We start from the raw sequence: 14,712 nt of genomic DNA, 5'->3' as shown, positions 1-14,712 counted from the left end.
TAATTGTAACAAAGTCTGATATTTAAATTATAATTGGTTCCCCGCGATACAGGCACTGCCTAGTGCGGAGACCCCTGGAATGTCTGTAACCTTTAGCCGAAAATAAGTGATCTTTATTCTTTATTCTTCTTTAAACATCAAACATTTATTCAGCAATTTATATATTATTTATTCTGTATTTGTTTTTTATTAAATGAGTAGATGGACACAAAATATAGGGCCTATAATAATAGGCTGTTAAAAAAACCGGACAAGTGCGAGTCAGACTCGCCCACCGAGGGTTCCGTACTTTCACGTTTCGAAAAAATCACGTTTGTTGTAAGGGAACCCCACTTAAATATTTATATTATTCTGTTTTTAGTATTTGTTGTTATAGCGGCCACAGAAATACATAATCTGTGAAAATTTCAACTGTCTAGATGTCATGGTTCATGAGATACAGCCTATAGACAGACGGACAGTGGAGTCTTAGTAATAGGGTCCCGTTTCTACCCTTTGGGTACGGAACCCAAAGGGTAAAAACGTAGTGAATCTGTATCTGTATGTGTGTTATCAATTTTGAATTAAATAATTATTTGTGCCATTTTCAACCAAAAGGGTACTTATTGTCGCTTGTCAGTAAGGCGCTATTTCCATATAGCTTCAATTAGAAATCAACCTTATTGACAACCGACAATGTAGTACCTTTTGATTGAAAACGTCACATTTATTTTAAAAATTCAATTTCCATAATATATTAGTAACTTATTATTATAACTTAAGTCTCTTAACCTATGTTAGTGACATATCTCTCTTTTGAAAAGAGAGATATGGGCACCAAGAGTTACGCCACAGTTATATGTCATAGGATACCTTTTTTCTCCAGATTCCAACTCCAGCACGCGAACGCAGCCAGAACCTTCAGAGCCGAACAGCGGCGAGCAGTGCCGTTTCTGCGGCGACTTCAAGGAATGTTCCCCGGTCGGCCAGAAACCATATATCATCGGCAACAAGACTACATTGGCACTCAATCATTTGCGAGTGGGTACGTATCTTTATCCCCATTTCACTAGAAGGATGACACCACCAAACAGAAGGAATATACTTTCTATATGGTATTATAAATTTTTCGATGAATTGCTATTGTGGGGGGCTCAAAAAGCTCAGAAAAGGAACAATATATTATTTATATACTAGCGACCCGCCCTGGCTTCGCAGTTATACAAAATCTTAACAAATTATACACCTAAACCTTCCTCAAGAATCACTCTATTGATAGGTGAAAACCGCATGAATATCCGTTCAGTAGTTTTCGAGTTTATCGCAAACATACATACACACAAACTGACACACGCGGCGGGGGACTTTGTTTTATAAGATGTAGTGATTTATAGAATTCACCTGTCTCTAGTTTTAGCTAGGTGCACTAGCGTCCAGGCCATAAAATTCCAAAAAAAAAACCAAAGGTTGACACTATTTCTGGCCAACCCCATTGGCATGGAGACTGTATAAAGGAGCCAAATCTCTATGTATGAAAAGTGTCCATCAAAAAACAGTAATTAGGCGGCGCCACCATACACCGAAATACTATCAAAAACAACCTACGTAATTTGGTCGGGTTATTTGTTGCCTTATATGGTTCATGTTATACTCATGTCCCAGAGCCTAACTAACGCCACCGGAGAGATTAGGAACTATTATTTAAAGCTTAACGCGGTCACTTTTACACCAATTCTGCCATAAGAGATTGCGATCCTTTCTATACCATCCATACCCATTGGATTTCACAGTGACAGAATATGAGATTCATTGCTATCACGTGACAAGGTATGACGTGGCACCAAAGTAAATACTTAGGGTCGGTTGCACCAAACTGTTTGTCATCGTTAGTTTGCTAAATTTTATTGCATGGAAAGTTTCATAGTAAACCGCCGCGGCGTGCCGGGTGACGTTGATCAGTCTGTCAAGTCCGGATGGTGCAACTGGCACTTAAACTAACTATTTTTTACCTGTTTCCAGAACTGGACTTCAGCATAGACTCTCTTCCGAAAACCGTCTGCCGCGAGTGCGACGCGAAGCTACTAGAGACCTTCGAATTCATCAAACAAGTCAACACTGCACAATTCTCACTGGTCGCCGTCTGTCCAAACAATGCTACAAATGCACACAGTTCGGCCCAATATTACAGCAACGACTTTGAACACATAGAGATTGATAGTCACATAGTCAAAGCTGAATTTGAGTCGACGGATGAAGATTCACGTGAAAGTAAAATTGAGATTCGTGAAGATTTATTAACTCTCGGTGAAACGATATTTTTGAAAGAAACTTATAAAAGAAAACATGAAGTTGATGATAAAAAGCAGAATGTAAAAAAAGAAAAAAAAAGAAAATTTCTAGACACTGACTTAATAATTGACATAAAAGAAGAAATGGTTGACAATGATGGAAATAGTGTTGATTTTAGTGATACGGGGACTGATGTGAAACCTAGTGAGTTAGAACTAGCTTTTGATTATCAAAAATATATGCATGTGAAAGGCAAAAAAAACTAGTAGTCGAGTGTGTAATGATTTAATTGAACACAAATAAGGTACAAAATGCATATTGTGTACACCTTTACTATTGGGATGCAAAAAATACTCTTAGGATGAGATAAGATAAGCTAAATAATATCAACTATCAGTCCCAAACTAAAATTAAGAAGTTTAAGTTAGTTATTAGAAATATAATAAAAACATATTTAACATTAGGTTAAGATATGACATTTAAAAAAAGTATTAGAATGAATAAATGTTTCTTTCATATTTCATTTTTGTTTGTTTCGTTTCTTCATATCAAACAATGGCAATTGTCTTGAAATACGATAACGGATAATGGAATACAAAATGTACAATTTAAGCCTGACCAGTAATATTTGCATTGTCAAGAGGGCGCTGTTATTCTCATGTATAGGGTGACAGATCAGTATAGTATGAAAAAATTAGTTCCAGTGAAATTCCGCAACATGGCGCTTGATCATATATTCCTGGTCAGGCTTTATCTTACTTGTTATGAATTACTCTCTTTAACATACCTACAAAAAAAAATGTTAGTTTCTTAAATAGGTATAAATATTGAGTTTTGCCAGTAAAAATCAACTTTCTTATTTCCCAATATTATAATCTAATCCCAATATAAATAGCTGTATGTTTTGTGTATTCTGTATGTCCAAAATGAAAAATGAGTATTATGAGTAAATGATGTTATTCATAGAAATATTTAATTTTTATTTTCTATTTATTCCTGAACTTACGAAAAAGTATATATATATACACCTGCCGGCCGATATCTGTTGAACGGTATACATACTTTATCTCATCAGCTCTACATTCTAAAGTTACACGTAAATTATTTTCATTTACAAGGGAGTGACCAAAAACTGGACCATTCAAAAAATAAAGACAACAATTATATTGCAACAAAGTTATTTCGCCGCCTAGGCTGATAAAAATACCAACTATTTGATTTGATGATGACTGCACTCAACTTAACAAGCATGGAGACTATATAAAGGAGCCAAATCTCTATGTATGAAAAGTGTCCATCAAAAAACAGTAATTAGGCGGCGCCACCATACACCGAAATACTATCAAAAACAACCTACGTAATTTGGTCGGGTTATTTGTTGCCTTATATGGTTCATGTTATACTCATGTCCCAGAGCCTAACTAGCGCCACCGGAGAGATTAGGAACTATTATTTAAAGCTGAAAGCGGTCACTTTTGCAACAATTCTGCCATAAGAGATTGGCATCCTTTATATACCATCCATATTAACAAGCAAATACTGGTTTTGAAACAAATATTGCTAGGTACACTTATAGTGTGACAAGACAAGACAAGACAAGAGACGCCACACCCAGCCAGGAACATGCCTGCTCCGGACTAGCCGGCATACCAGGGGACGTAATTTTATGGGGAGTGACACGCCCTGGGATGGGAAAGGGATAGTTATAATCAGCCGGCTATGCAGCCTTAAGCCAATATTGGAAGATAGGTGGGGTAGGTTATGTCGTCGAGGGAGAGCGTTGGTGATAATATGCTTCTCGTCGTTTTCGTTTCGGTCTTCATAACATCTTGTGCCAAGCGAGGCCAATATCATCTTGAGATAACGTTTGCTCGTCGATTCGAGGTGTTGGTTCTTCTTCTTCTGATTCGCTGTCGGTTTCGTCCAGTTGATATATTTCTCTTGCTGCTTTGATGAATTCGCCTTTGTCGTCTGCCATGTTGAGCCACTCAGAGGCATGCCGGGATGGAGCTCTGTAGCTATATCTTATGCGGCTTCTAACAGATGAGGTTTTGGGCGTCTTAGGATGTCCTAGGTAGCATTTTATCCTCTTGGTTATTGTTCTGCCGTTCTGACATTAATTCCCAATCATGCAATTCTCCCCGCTCGCTTGCCTCCTTTATAAAAAACTAAGTCTACCAAGATGCCCATACTTCGAGCACAAGAGGACGGCACGTTGTCACTTAAACAACACTCATTTAAACAATTCATAAAGAAATAGCACCACAAAGAAACATACAAATAGCACCTCACTTGGATTGCATAGCTATCAAATTTGAGTGGTAGAGTCCTCTAATTCCGCGTAGTGGCGATACCCTTTTTTTGTCACTGCACATGTTGCAGCAGTGAATCGTGTAGACAATGCAATTCGTTGAGCCCCCCTCCCCTCCCCCCCGCCCCCCGCGTCTGTCAGCCTGCACGTTCGGGATAAACTAAAAAACCGGACAATCGCGAGCCGGACCCGCCAACCGAGGGCTCCGTACTTTTTAGTATCTGTTGCTGCAGGCAACAGAAACACATCATCCGTGAAAACTTCAACCGTCCAGCCATCACGGTTTACGAGACACAGGCCGGCGACAGACAGACGGACAGACGGACAGCGGCACGGAACCCTAAAAACCACCGAGCGGACCCCCATGCGGCCCTCACCCATTAACAGAGCGACTCCCGAGGAAGGTTCAGGCGTACAATTTGTAGCCTAATAAGTTGTTTGTTTTTAAACTAACTTAACCCCAATAACACAGAATGTAGTTGTACCTACATACAAACACTGTTAAGAACGGACCGTTATTTAAAAGACGTAAAATGGAAAAATCTCACCGGTAAATTGCACTGTTAACATTGCCACTCACTGTTTCACTTCACATACAACCAACCCACGTGTTACGAGATAAGCAGATATTCTATAGAAACGTATACTGCATATCTAGATGCTCGCGTCGGTAAAAACTATCACGGTCCGGTCAACATCTGGTGACAAGATGCAATTGCGAATGCCATTGTAAAGGGCCCCCGGAACACAACCGACCCCGGCCGCGGTCAGAACCAAACTCCGCTAGGTACACTTATAGTGTGACATGAAATAATTAGTAATTAAATAAAATGGAACTAAAAAACTCCATACTAAATTGTTGCCACATTATATGCATTTTACGCCAAAAAAGTGACAGTTCGTAGATAGTTCGTAGTAGGAAGTGGCGCCCTTAAATTAAAAATACACACGGCACAGTAGTCTGGCCAACCATTTTCATAACTAAAATAAATAACCCTTTTTTTTTTCATGTAGAAATTCTTGCTTTTTAGAATTTATATACTTAAACTTTTACTTAAAAATATTGTTGGTTAATTTGTTTTGATATTTCACAATATTCAGAAAACTTTTTTTTTCACTCGTGTCACTTTAATTTTTCCGATTCAATGTTCACTCGGTTTCTTTTCTTTTATTTACAGATTTAACACTAAATCTTCCAGTAGTTCCATCAATAGTAATATATTTTACACTGGCTAAAGCACTAGACGCATCAATCCCAGTTGAATCAGTCCCAGTTGTATCAATCCCAGTTGTAACATCCTCAGTAGTGACAGTCCCAGTTGTACCAATCCCAGTTGTAGCCGTCCCACTGTCATATTGTACCTGAACTTCAGGATAATCTTCATTTGCGTCGTTTGTTACTTCTTCTTTTATATCCATATCTAATGCAACGTCTTCACAGATAACTTTAGCTTTCTTTGTTATAGTCGTATCTTCATTTTTCCTTTTATTCCCTCTAAATAACACAGGTTCTTCAGCAGGTAAAGAATCTGTTATTTCTGTATTATCATCTGGTTCATGTTCAATTTTAATTTTATGTGTATCTTCATCTGTTGGTGATTCATATTCTACTTTAATATCTCTATGTTCAAAAGCATCTCTGGTATCTTCATCATCATCATCATCATTTCTTGTAATTGTTTCTTTTTCAATCGTATCTCTGGTGCTATCATGTTTTTTACTTGTTTGTTTATTTTTCTCTTTGACTGTTTCATTTTTGAATTCATATACTTTTCTATTGTTCTTAGCTTTAACTTTAAATTTCTTTTGCGCTTCTGTTACTTGTGTAATGAAGTTAATTATCTCCTGAAGTTTACTGTTACAGTCACGGCATACAGTTTGTGGTAAAGCATTATCTGTAAAGTCCAGTTTTACACTTAGATCGTTGAAGATTATGGAGGCTTTGTTTTCCATAAGGAATGGTATGTAGCATGTATCCATGCAGTCTTTGCTGTATCCTGCGCAGAAGCGACATTGCTCAATGATTTTCTCATTAGAATCTGAAATTAAAGGGTTTGATTAAAACCAGAAGTCTTAGCACGGTACGCTTATCACCATGCCTGTCACGTTCTAACAAGTATGTGAGTGCGAAAGTGACAGACTTAGTGATAGGGGAAACCATGCTGCGCGGGCAGGCAAACAACGCCAAGTTGATAAACTCGGAAACTATAAGAAGCGGACTTAATAGGGCCGATATGTACAACAGTATAAAGGTCCTGTAAAATAATAAATAAAATAAAAAAAACACTAAGTTAAATATTCATAACTAAAAATAAGGGATTGACAAAATGAAACATCGACAAACCTTTTATCGATAAGCAATACAAGTCAAAGATAAATATATAAAAGTAAAGCTCAGGAAGGAACCATTGAAATTAACGACCCACAAGCCCTATTGAGCTTACTCCTAATACTGTGGGACTATAATATTTATTCGTTATTTAAAAAATAAATAAGTTTCATGGTTAAATGGATGCCGTGAGGTTCCAGGAGTTAGGAGTACTTAATATTAAATTATGACCAGCACAATAAAAAAATTGTAGAACCTACCTGAGTCGGTCGAGCTGTTTGAGTCATGCCGAGTCCTCTTCGACGGGCCTGGTTCTGTATCATCCGTATTTACCTGAAACAAAGAGACATACATATAAATCCTTGAATAAGGGAATTACCCCATCTATCGGCCGGACTTTCTGATGAGAGGAAGAGAGGTATAATCCCCATCAGATATATCGGAGGGGCCGAGGTGCTCAAAAATATCTGAACACGCACATAGCGCCTTGACAATAGAGGCGTGTTCAGATATTTGTGAGCACTTTGGCCGCTCCTATATATCTGATGGCGACTGTACAGAGAAAGGTACAGGAACGATTGTCCGTTTGGACTGGTGTTACTTATAGCTGGTCAAAACTTTGCCAGTAGAAAAAGGCGCGAAAATCAAATTTTCTATGGGACGACTACCCTTCGCGCCTACATTTTTTTTAATTTGCCGCTATTTTCTACTACAGACTAGTTTACATGTAGGTATACGATCATCTCATAGGTCTAGAATGAGAGAAGTCCTACCGCCAACAACGTGAAATCGAAAATCGTTATCTGCCTTTCTATCGCTCGAATAAGAATAGAATAAAAATTTATTCGTAAACACAAACAAGACATTACATGATATAAAATAAGATTAAAGTGCCACGAAATGGCCTCATCTCAGCATGTTGCTGGTCATGCTGGTGGCTTCCAGCGCTGATCTTCCGATAAGACCATCAGGTGAGAAGAATCACGGACTAGTGATGTCTTGTTCTTTTTTCATATTAATCAAATAATTATAGATTTATTAGATAGATAAAGCAAATATCACGACTTGTATTGAAACCAAGCGCCGGCTTTTTACCACCTACTGTGACGTCACAGCAGAAATTTATGGGAAATCCAAACTGATTCAAAGATACCGATGCCCATGCCCCTCCGCTCCGCTACGATGCAACTATCTCGCTCATACTCATAGATTTTATATCTGCATTCTGCGGTCTCGCTCGCTCACATACATTAAATCTATTCACTAACCTCATCATCATTGTCAATGAGTTTTAGTATATCAATAGTGGGGAATGCAGTTTTTTTCAACAATCGCAACTTTTTCCCTTCAATGAAACAGGTATTTTCGAAATGTATGGAACAAATAGTACTGTGTTTAGTCGGGAACCAGTCTTTCCGGCCCGTGGCTGCAATCCATTTTTCTTTTACGTCAGGATCGTGTGGGAAACTAAAATAATGAAAGTTTTTTTAATCACAATAGAAATTTATAAACATATAGTCGTATATGTTCAAATTACCCTCCTTTTTAAAGCTGTCGTGTAATATTAGGACATGAGCTTGTTTTTATCAATATGGCCCGTACCACGAAGTCGAAGCGATGCGCGACAGTATCGGTTGTTCCGATATTCAACACTGTTAAGTGATGATGTCATGATGAATATCTTACTTAAAACACAACGTCAGATCAAACGCTCAAAGCAAACGCGGCAATATAGTTTTGTAACGTTAATCTATAGTTACTTAGGTATATTATTGGAATCACAACTTGGAATACTTAAAAAATTGTTTTAAAATGAATCAATGCATAATAACATTTTAAAAATAATTACCTGTGATAGGAAATATGTCCTTGCCTTTGGGTGCTCACAATTTTTGGGTTGTTGCAGTTCATTATCACGCAACGAGGCATTTTTTAAGTTTTCGCGGACGTCCGGCTGCAACAACTGACGCGCGTGAACTCATGGACTGTCAGTAGCGACGGCCGGCAAATTCGACGCTTGGTCGGGGTTCGGCTTCGGACACGCTAAGTAGATGCATTTGCGTTAATCTCCCGCCCGCTCTGTGTCTTGGCTGGTCTAACAAGTTTCCATCGCCATACAGCGTGGGAATGCTGCCAGCATAATGGGAACTCTCGGGCCGGGCTTGGTGCAGGGTGGGGATGGGCGTTAGTTTATAGATGTTTTTGACGCAGCTTGTTGCAGAAATTATGGTTTGTTTTAGTATTAGTTTGTGACGATGCTTGTTCGGATTACATTTGTGTTTTGACGAAGCATAAGGCGGATTACCTTTGTATTAGATTATGAATTAAATTAGTGTTTTAAGGCCGTTCCATTGGTTTGCCGCTGTCTCTGTCACATTTCGCAAGAAAGAACGGGAAAGATCATACGCGCCAAGTGTCAATTTTGATCGAATTTTGTCGATTTTTATTTATTTTAAAAACGTTACCCTAGAATATCGAAATTCGAAAGCAATGAAATTATTATTAAGGTTAAGATTGTTTTTTCTTCTTTTTTTGTTTATAGTATCACATAATAAATAACCGAGTAAAGTTGGATTAAAAGTCCGAGTTAGAGGTTACTTTGGGAATTAATTGTATCGAGCGAAGTGTCATAATTCGTGTATCGGAAGCTATGATATTAAAGATAATATAGTCAAGAACTACATATATTTTTTCCACGTCTACAAATATCAACGCCTCTTAGAAAAACAGGATCATATAAGGAGATTTTTCGCCTTCTGGCTCAGGGAACCGCCTTAAATTTATCTGATAGTATATTACATCTTATCTGAGCTCTCCAGCCTTAACTTTCTCTCCAACTTACAAGTATACAGGTATAAAATACATTGTAAAATTACTTCAATAAACTTGTAAAATTGTATAGTCTGCATCTTCTCAAATGATTTTTTCGCCAAAGACCTAATCTGTTAAACAAAAGCGTTTGTTCCTTTTATGCGTGCGCGTGCCCATTGTTGCTGAGCGCGTGACCATTGTGTATCAGCGAGTGGCATGCGCTCACCAACAATGGGCACGCGCACGCACAAAAGGAACAAAGGCTTTTGTTTAACAGATTAGGGTCTTTGGCAAAAAAATCATTGCAGACTATAAACGGTGGGTAATGTACGTACTTACGTAGTACGTACCCTAAGATAACATAAGAAATAATTAGTTTTAATTAGTTTTTAGGTATGAAATAAAACTATGAGAACGGATTATATCGCCTATATTGAATTTATAATACATAAATTAGCTTTAGCTTGGGATCCTGTAGTCCATCTGATAAAGGAGCAAGCGAGACATAGACTGTGAGACCTTAGTGTGGGATGATGTTGGACATTCTGAGTATAATATGTTTAGAAAAGATGTGTCCCGCCGAGTTTGTTGCCGGTCCCATATTGGGATACCCTCCTACAATTTAGGAGGGAATTAAATCTTCTCGGGTCCATGGTGTAGGGTTGGAGCCGGCGTAGTATATCTTTACTTGAAAATAATTGTAGTGTATAACTAGCCTTATGAACCGATTTTGCATGTACAACCAGCCTTAAAGTTTATAGTCTATGATTGTTCATTATTTTTAGTATGTGGGTATTTTTGCACTTTGTAATTTTTCCTCAGTCACCACGAACGCTGTAAAGGGTTCGAAACGTCGGGATGTATTATAAATTCAATATACGCGATATAATCCGTTTTCATAGTTTTATTTCATGAGTAACTATCGCGGTAACCGAAGACAATACTAGTTTTTAGGTATTTATTGTTTTACTACATATTGTACACACTAACATAGATATAGGTAGCATATTATAATTTTTGTACTAACACTATATGGGTTCTGTTCTGTGTCTGAAATAAATATTTTCTATTTCAATTTCAATAAGAAATAAGAATACTTACTAGTACAGGTACAAACAAAGTCGGAATCGAGTCGATTCTGAGTTTTGTTCGTACTTTTCCCCTAAAATACTTTGGTTCAAAATGCTTTGAACATATAACGGAGTATTTTTGGGGAGTCCAGGTTTTCCTATCGACTGCACGCAGCCATTTCTGGCGCAATTCAGGGTTCTGGGGAAATCTGGAAAGGGAAGGGGAAAAAGTCGGGTACAACCACGGATGTACATAGAACCGGATAAAAATGTCGCTTTTGCTAATCAAAATTGACCCTTATCACCGAGCAACGAGCAAGACAGTTGATCACAGAATAGAGAAAACGGCCGGATAGAAGATCAAATATTGTCATAAACTGGCACATTGATTTATTGTTATTTTATCATTATTATCCAATGACTTAAAATAATGTGAAACGAGATGTGATCCTCCAGTTCTTCAGACTTCTTTCGGTCGAACTTTTTTGTCGTACGTGTCGTAAACATGTACTTGTGGAATTGTTAGGTTTATTTATGAATTTAGTGTTTTTAAAGATATGGCGTTCTATTTCTTCATTTATTTGGAAAGAGAAGTACTAAATCCTTGAGGTTTTACATATCACCATAATAAAAGAAATCATTTTCATATAATTTTACCTACATTGCGTACGTCACTAATGTCACTATTATAATGGTACGGAATTATCAATAAAAACAATATCTGGAATTTAATTTGAGCATCATAGCTTAGTTTTACCGCTAAACATATGCGTATTAAACTAACAAGAAATATTTTTAAGTTATGTTATGTGAAAGTTAAGAGTAATTTATCACAGAAGTCATCGATATCGATATTGGTCATTCATTTTGTCAAGGCCTAGCGTATGATAACAATTCAGATTTTTGCACAAGCACAAACTAATCTTAAATATTGACTAATATGACAAAATATTAGCACATTACGAAATAAAAACTTACATTTAACTATATAAACCGGCTTTATACACTATTTACGCTATGCATTTGACAGAATTTAGACCGGGATAATCATAATTACCTGTGAAATGAGTAATTTCCTGAATTATTTCGCGGCGTTACACTACAATCTAGTACACAACAAGACACCATATTGACTGCAATAGGTTTATCATATCAGTTCTTCCATTGTTACATTTTCGAAATTTAAAAATAAGGTTATAAAGGGTGTTAGGACGCTAACAATCCAAGTGATCACGTTTTTTTCATTTGTAGTCTGTCTCTTACGCACTCATGCGTGATAGCTTCCCTAACTTCACTTGTCTCTGTCACACTTATTGATTGTTCTATATGCCTGTCCTACTCGTTCTTGTTATTATTACGTTGTGTACGGCAGCACACAATAGACGGCAGAGTATCGTAATTGCTGGGATACCATGTTGGTATAATTTACCCCATATTTTAACATTTTTAAAAGAGCATGCCCAGGTACTCCAGGTAGGTGCGATTTTTATGTTGTATAATAAAACTTCAAACTTCAACATTTATTCAGCAAAATAGGCCACAAGGGCATTTTTACACGTCAACATGGAATTTACATACAAGCAAAAAAAAACACATCAACAATTATAATTATGAAATCCATCTAACTGCAAATATCATTTCAAACTAAAGTATTACAATTACGTAGAAATGTATAAAGTCTCTAAATGTCGATAATTACAATAAATATATACAATAATAGTATTAAAAAAACTATCCAAAAAAAAATTATTTAGAGGTGTAAATGTCTCTAAGTGCCAGAAGTCAAAACAGAAGTAAAAGATCCTTAGATATGTACCTATAGGGTCTGCAAGACTCAAAGGTTGTGTATAATAAAAAGGAAAAAAGATATGTATTTTATTAAGATAATGAATATTGAACACGGCACTTACCGATACCGGTACCGGTGTCAGCAACGTTGGGCTTGCATACTTCCACAGGAATACTTTTCGTGGAGTCTTGCGAAAATGAAACTGTTCGAAATGCTTGGAGCATATGCGGCTGTTTTTAGCTGGCTTCCAATTTTTCCTTCCAGTAGCTGCTATCCACTTTTGACATGTTGTTCTATTTCGTGGAAATCTGGAAAATATACATGTAATTTTCATAAGCTGGCATAGATTATTACGTATATAGGCTGTTTTTTTTATTCTGTAATTCTTTCCATTCGAAGTTATTTGAACACCAGCTCACTAGTACAACTAGACTAATTCTAAGAAAGGCCTAGTTTCCTCTCTAAATTGGAAGAGGGCAGTCGCTTGTGTAAAATCTACTGCCTGCGCGAAATATTAGCAGAAACTGGAAAAACGCAACTTATATTTATATTAATAGCACAGGCGATTTTAAACCCTGGCCTGTATTATATATACATTTCTAGATTATATAACAACCTATACTTATATACTGAAATAGATTTCATACACTAAAGAAAAAGTGACCACGTTCACCGGTGGCCGAGGCGGGAATCGAACCCGCGTCTTCAGCTTACGCGGCTAACGTCCTGAACACTAGACCGCCCGGCCACTTATTCAATATTTTCCAAATACTTGAAAATGTAAATAATAGAAACTCACTTAATTTTAGGGTCCATAAGCATCGCGGGCTGGTATCCCTAAAATAAACGTAATGCGACTAAATTACATGCGCGTTTCAAAATGGCTGACGGCTTACTTTCGACAGTGTACATATTTTTGTAGGTTAATTTGGCAGAAAAAGCTTTGCTTTCCGGTTTTTACTGCGAATAGTGCAATACGTTCTCTAAAAGGATTGTAAGTATAGTTAGTGTTAAAAAAAAACTGAACTTACCTGTGAAATGTTACGTCTTCGTGTTTTTGCCGATTATCGCTAACGCAGTGCAAAATTGAGCAACTAACCATTTCAATTCGTTATAACTTTCTAATTTCTTTGAAAAATATTATAATGTTTGTAAGCTAAAGCACAAATTCACCATGAAAACTATACAAATCATTGTTCCCACACTGGTGACGTTGTTCCCCACCAAAGCTTGTCATGGTATGATGAGAATTTCCCGCAAAAAAATGAGTCTGACAAGGACAATCGATAATAACGCTTCTTTGGTCACACCTATTGTAAGTTCCATAAGACTGTTTCGTTCGGTCTTGGTGTTATTACCTTGTTCCACTTCGGATCCGTATGCCGCATTCCGCATTGTATCCCGTCCGGTGTGGGTGCGGGGTTAAGCTAAAGCTATATACTGCATTAGCGCTGTCTCGTTCATACATCGGAATGGCGTCAATCACAAGCCCGCTCCAGACTACGCGGCGCGAAGCCGGGGGCGCGAACGCGAGTGTGGAGTCGATTTCGCGATTAGCGAACTAGACTCCACACTCGCGTTCACGGCTTCTCTGTCACACTTACGTACGAATTTACAAGTGCGTAAGAGAGGCAACACGTCGAACGTGGTTCACGGTCATTTCGCGGTAGATCCTCAGGCCCTCCCATTCGTCTGTCAAATTTAGCGACTATTAGTGTTGTTCATTCTAACGATCTCTTCTAATAATCGATAGCGGACAGATCAATCTAGATATTGATATGATATTAACTATTATATAAAAAAAAACATTTAGTAGTTGATAAAAACAAATTCATGTCCTAATTTTACACGACAGCTTTACAAAGGAGGGTGAGTAATTTAAACATATACGACTATAATAACTATGTTTATACGTTTAGTATGTTTATAAATTTATATTGTGATAAAAAAAAACTTTCATTATTTTAGTTTCCCAGTCGTAAAAGAAAAACCGGCCAAGTGCGAGTCGGACTCGCGCACGAAGGGTTTCGTGAAAAATCGCGTTTGTTGAATGGGAGCCCCACTTAAAAGTACTATATGTTCCATACATTTTGAAAATACCTGTTTCATTGAAGGGAAACGTGGGGAAAAAAAT

The 14,712-nt window shown here is 37.4% G+C and overlaps 2 protein-coding genes across 5 annotated transcripts in view; one reads left to right on the top strand and one right to left on the bottom strand.

The window, feature by feature from the left end:
* The window catches only part of LOC134752749 (uncharacterized), a 29,470-nt gene extending 26,679 nt beyond the window's left edge, over positions 1-2,791 (top strand). For both annotated transcript variants that reach the window (XM_063688443.1, XM_063688440.1), the window contains exons 3-4: positions 866-1,024; positions 1,999-2,791. In XM_063688443.1, coding sequence (XP_063544513.1) covers positions 866-1,024; positions 1,999-2,534 — 695 coding nt within the window. In that variant the 3' untranslated portion in view covers positions 2,535-2,791. The remainder of the gene's footprint in view (positions 1-865; positions 1,025-1,998) is intronic.
* A 2,218-nt stretch (positions 2,792-5,009) lies between these two features.
* Positions 5,010-13,795, bottom strand: LOC134752724 (uncharacterized). 3 transcript variants are annotated; one of them, XM_063688412.1, is made up of 5 exons: positions 11,847-11,914; positions 8,758-8,871; positions 8,177-8,375; positions 7,169-7,241; positions 5,010-6,618 (listed from the first exon to the last, which is right to left on the bottom strand). In XM_063688412.1, exons 2-5 carry the CDS (start codon positions 8,835-8,837, stop codon positions 5,729-5,731), a joined length of 1,242 nt encoding a protein of 413 aa, XP_063544482.1. In that variant the 5' UTR covers positions 8,838-8,871; positions 11,847-11,914; the 3' UTR covers positions 5,010-5,728. The 3 variants fall into 3 exon arrangements, with proteins under 3 accessions (XP_063544482.1, XP_063544483.1, XP_063544484.1); XM_063688413.1 differs by lacking the exons at positions 8,177-8,375; positions 8,758-8,871; positions 11,847-11,914 and adding exons at positions 12,706-12,886; positions 13,610-13,795; XM_063688414.1 differs by lacking the exons at positions 8,177-8,375; positions 8,758-8,871 and adding an exon at positions 10,821-10,998 and having other exon boundaries at positions 11,847-12,047.
* Positions 13,796-14,712: the final 917 nt, after the last annotated feature.

The sequence above is a fragment of the Cydia strobilella genome, chromosome 25, assembly GCF_947568885.1.
Source record: "Cydia strobilella chromosome 25, ilCydStro3.1, whole genome shotgun sequence".
NCBI classification, from domain to species: domain Eukaryota; kingdom Metazoa; phylum Arthropoda; class Insecta; order Lepidoptera; family Tortricidae; genus Cydia; species Cydia strobilella.
Note: the sequence above shows the minus strand (reverse complement) of the source record. Positions and strands in the feature narration are given on the sequence as shown.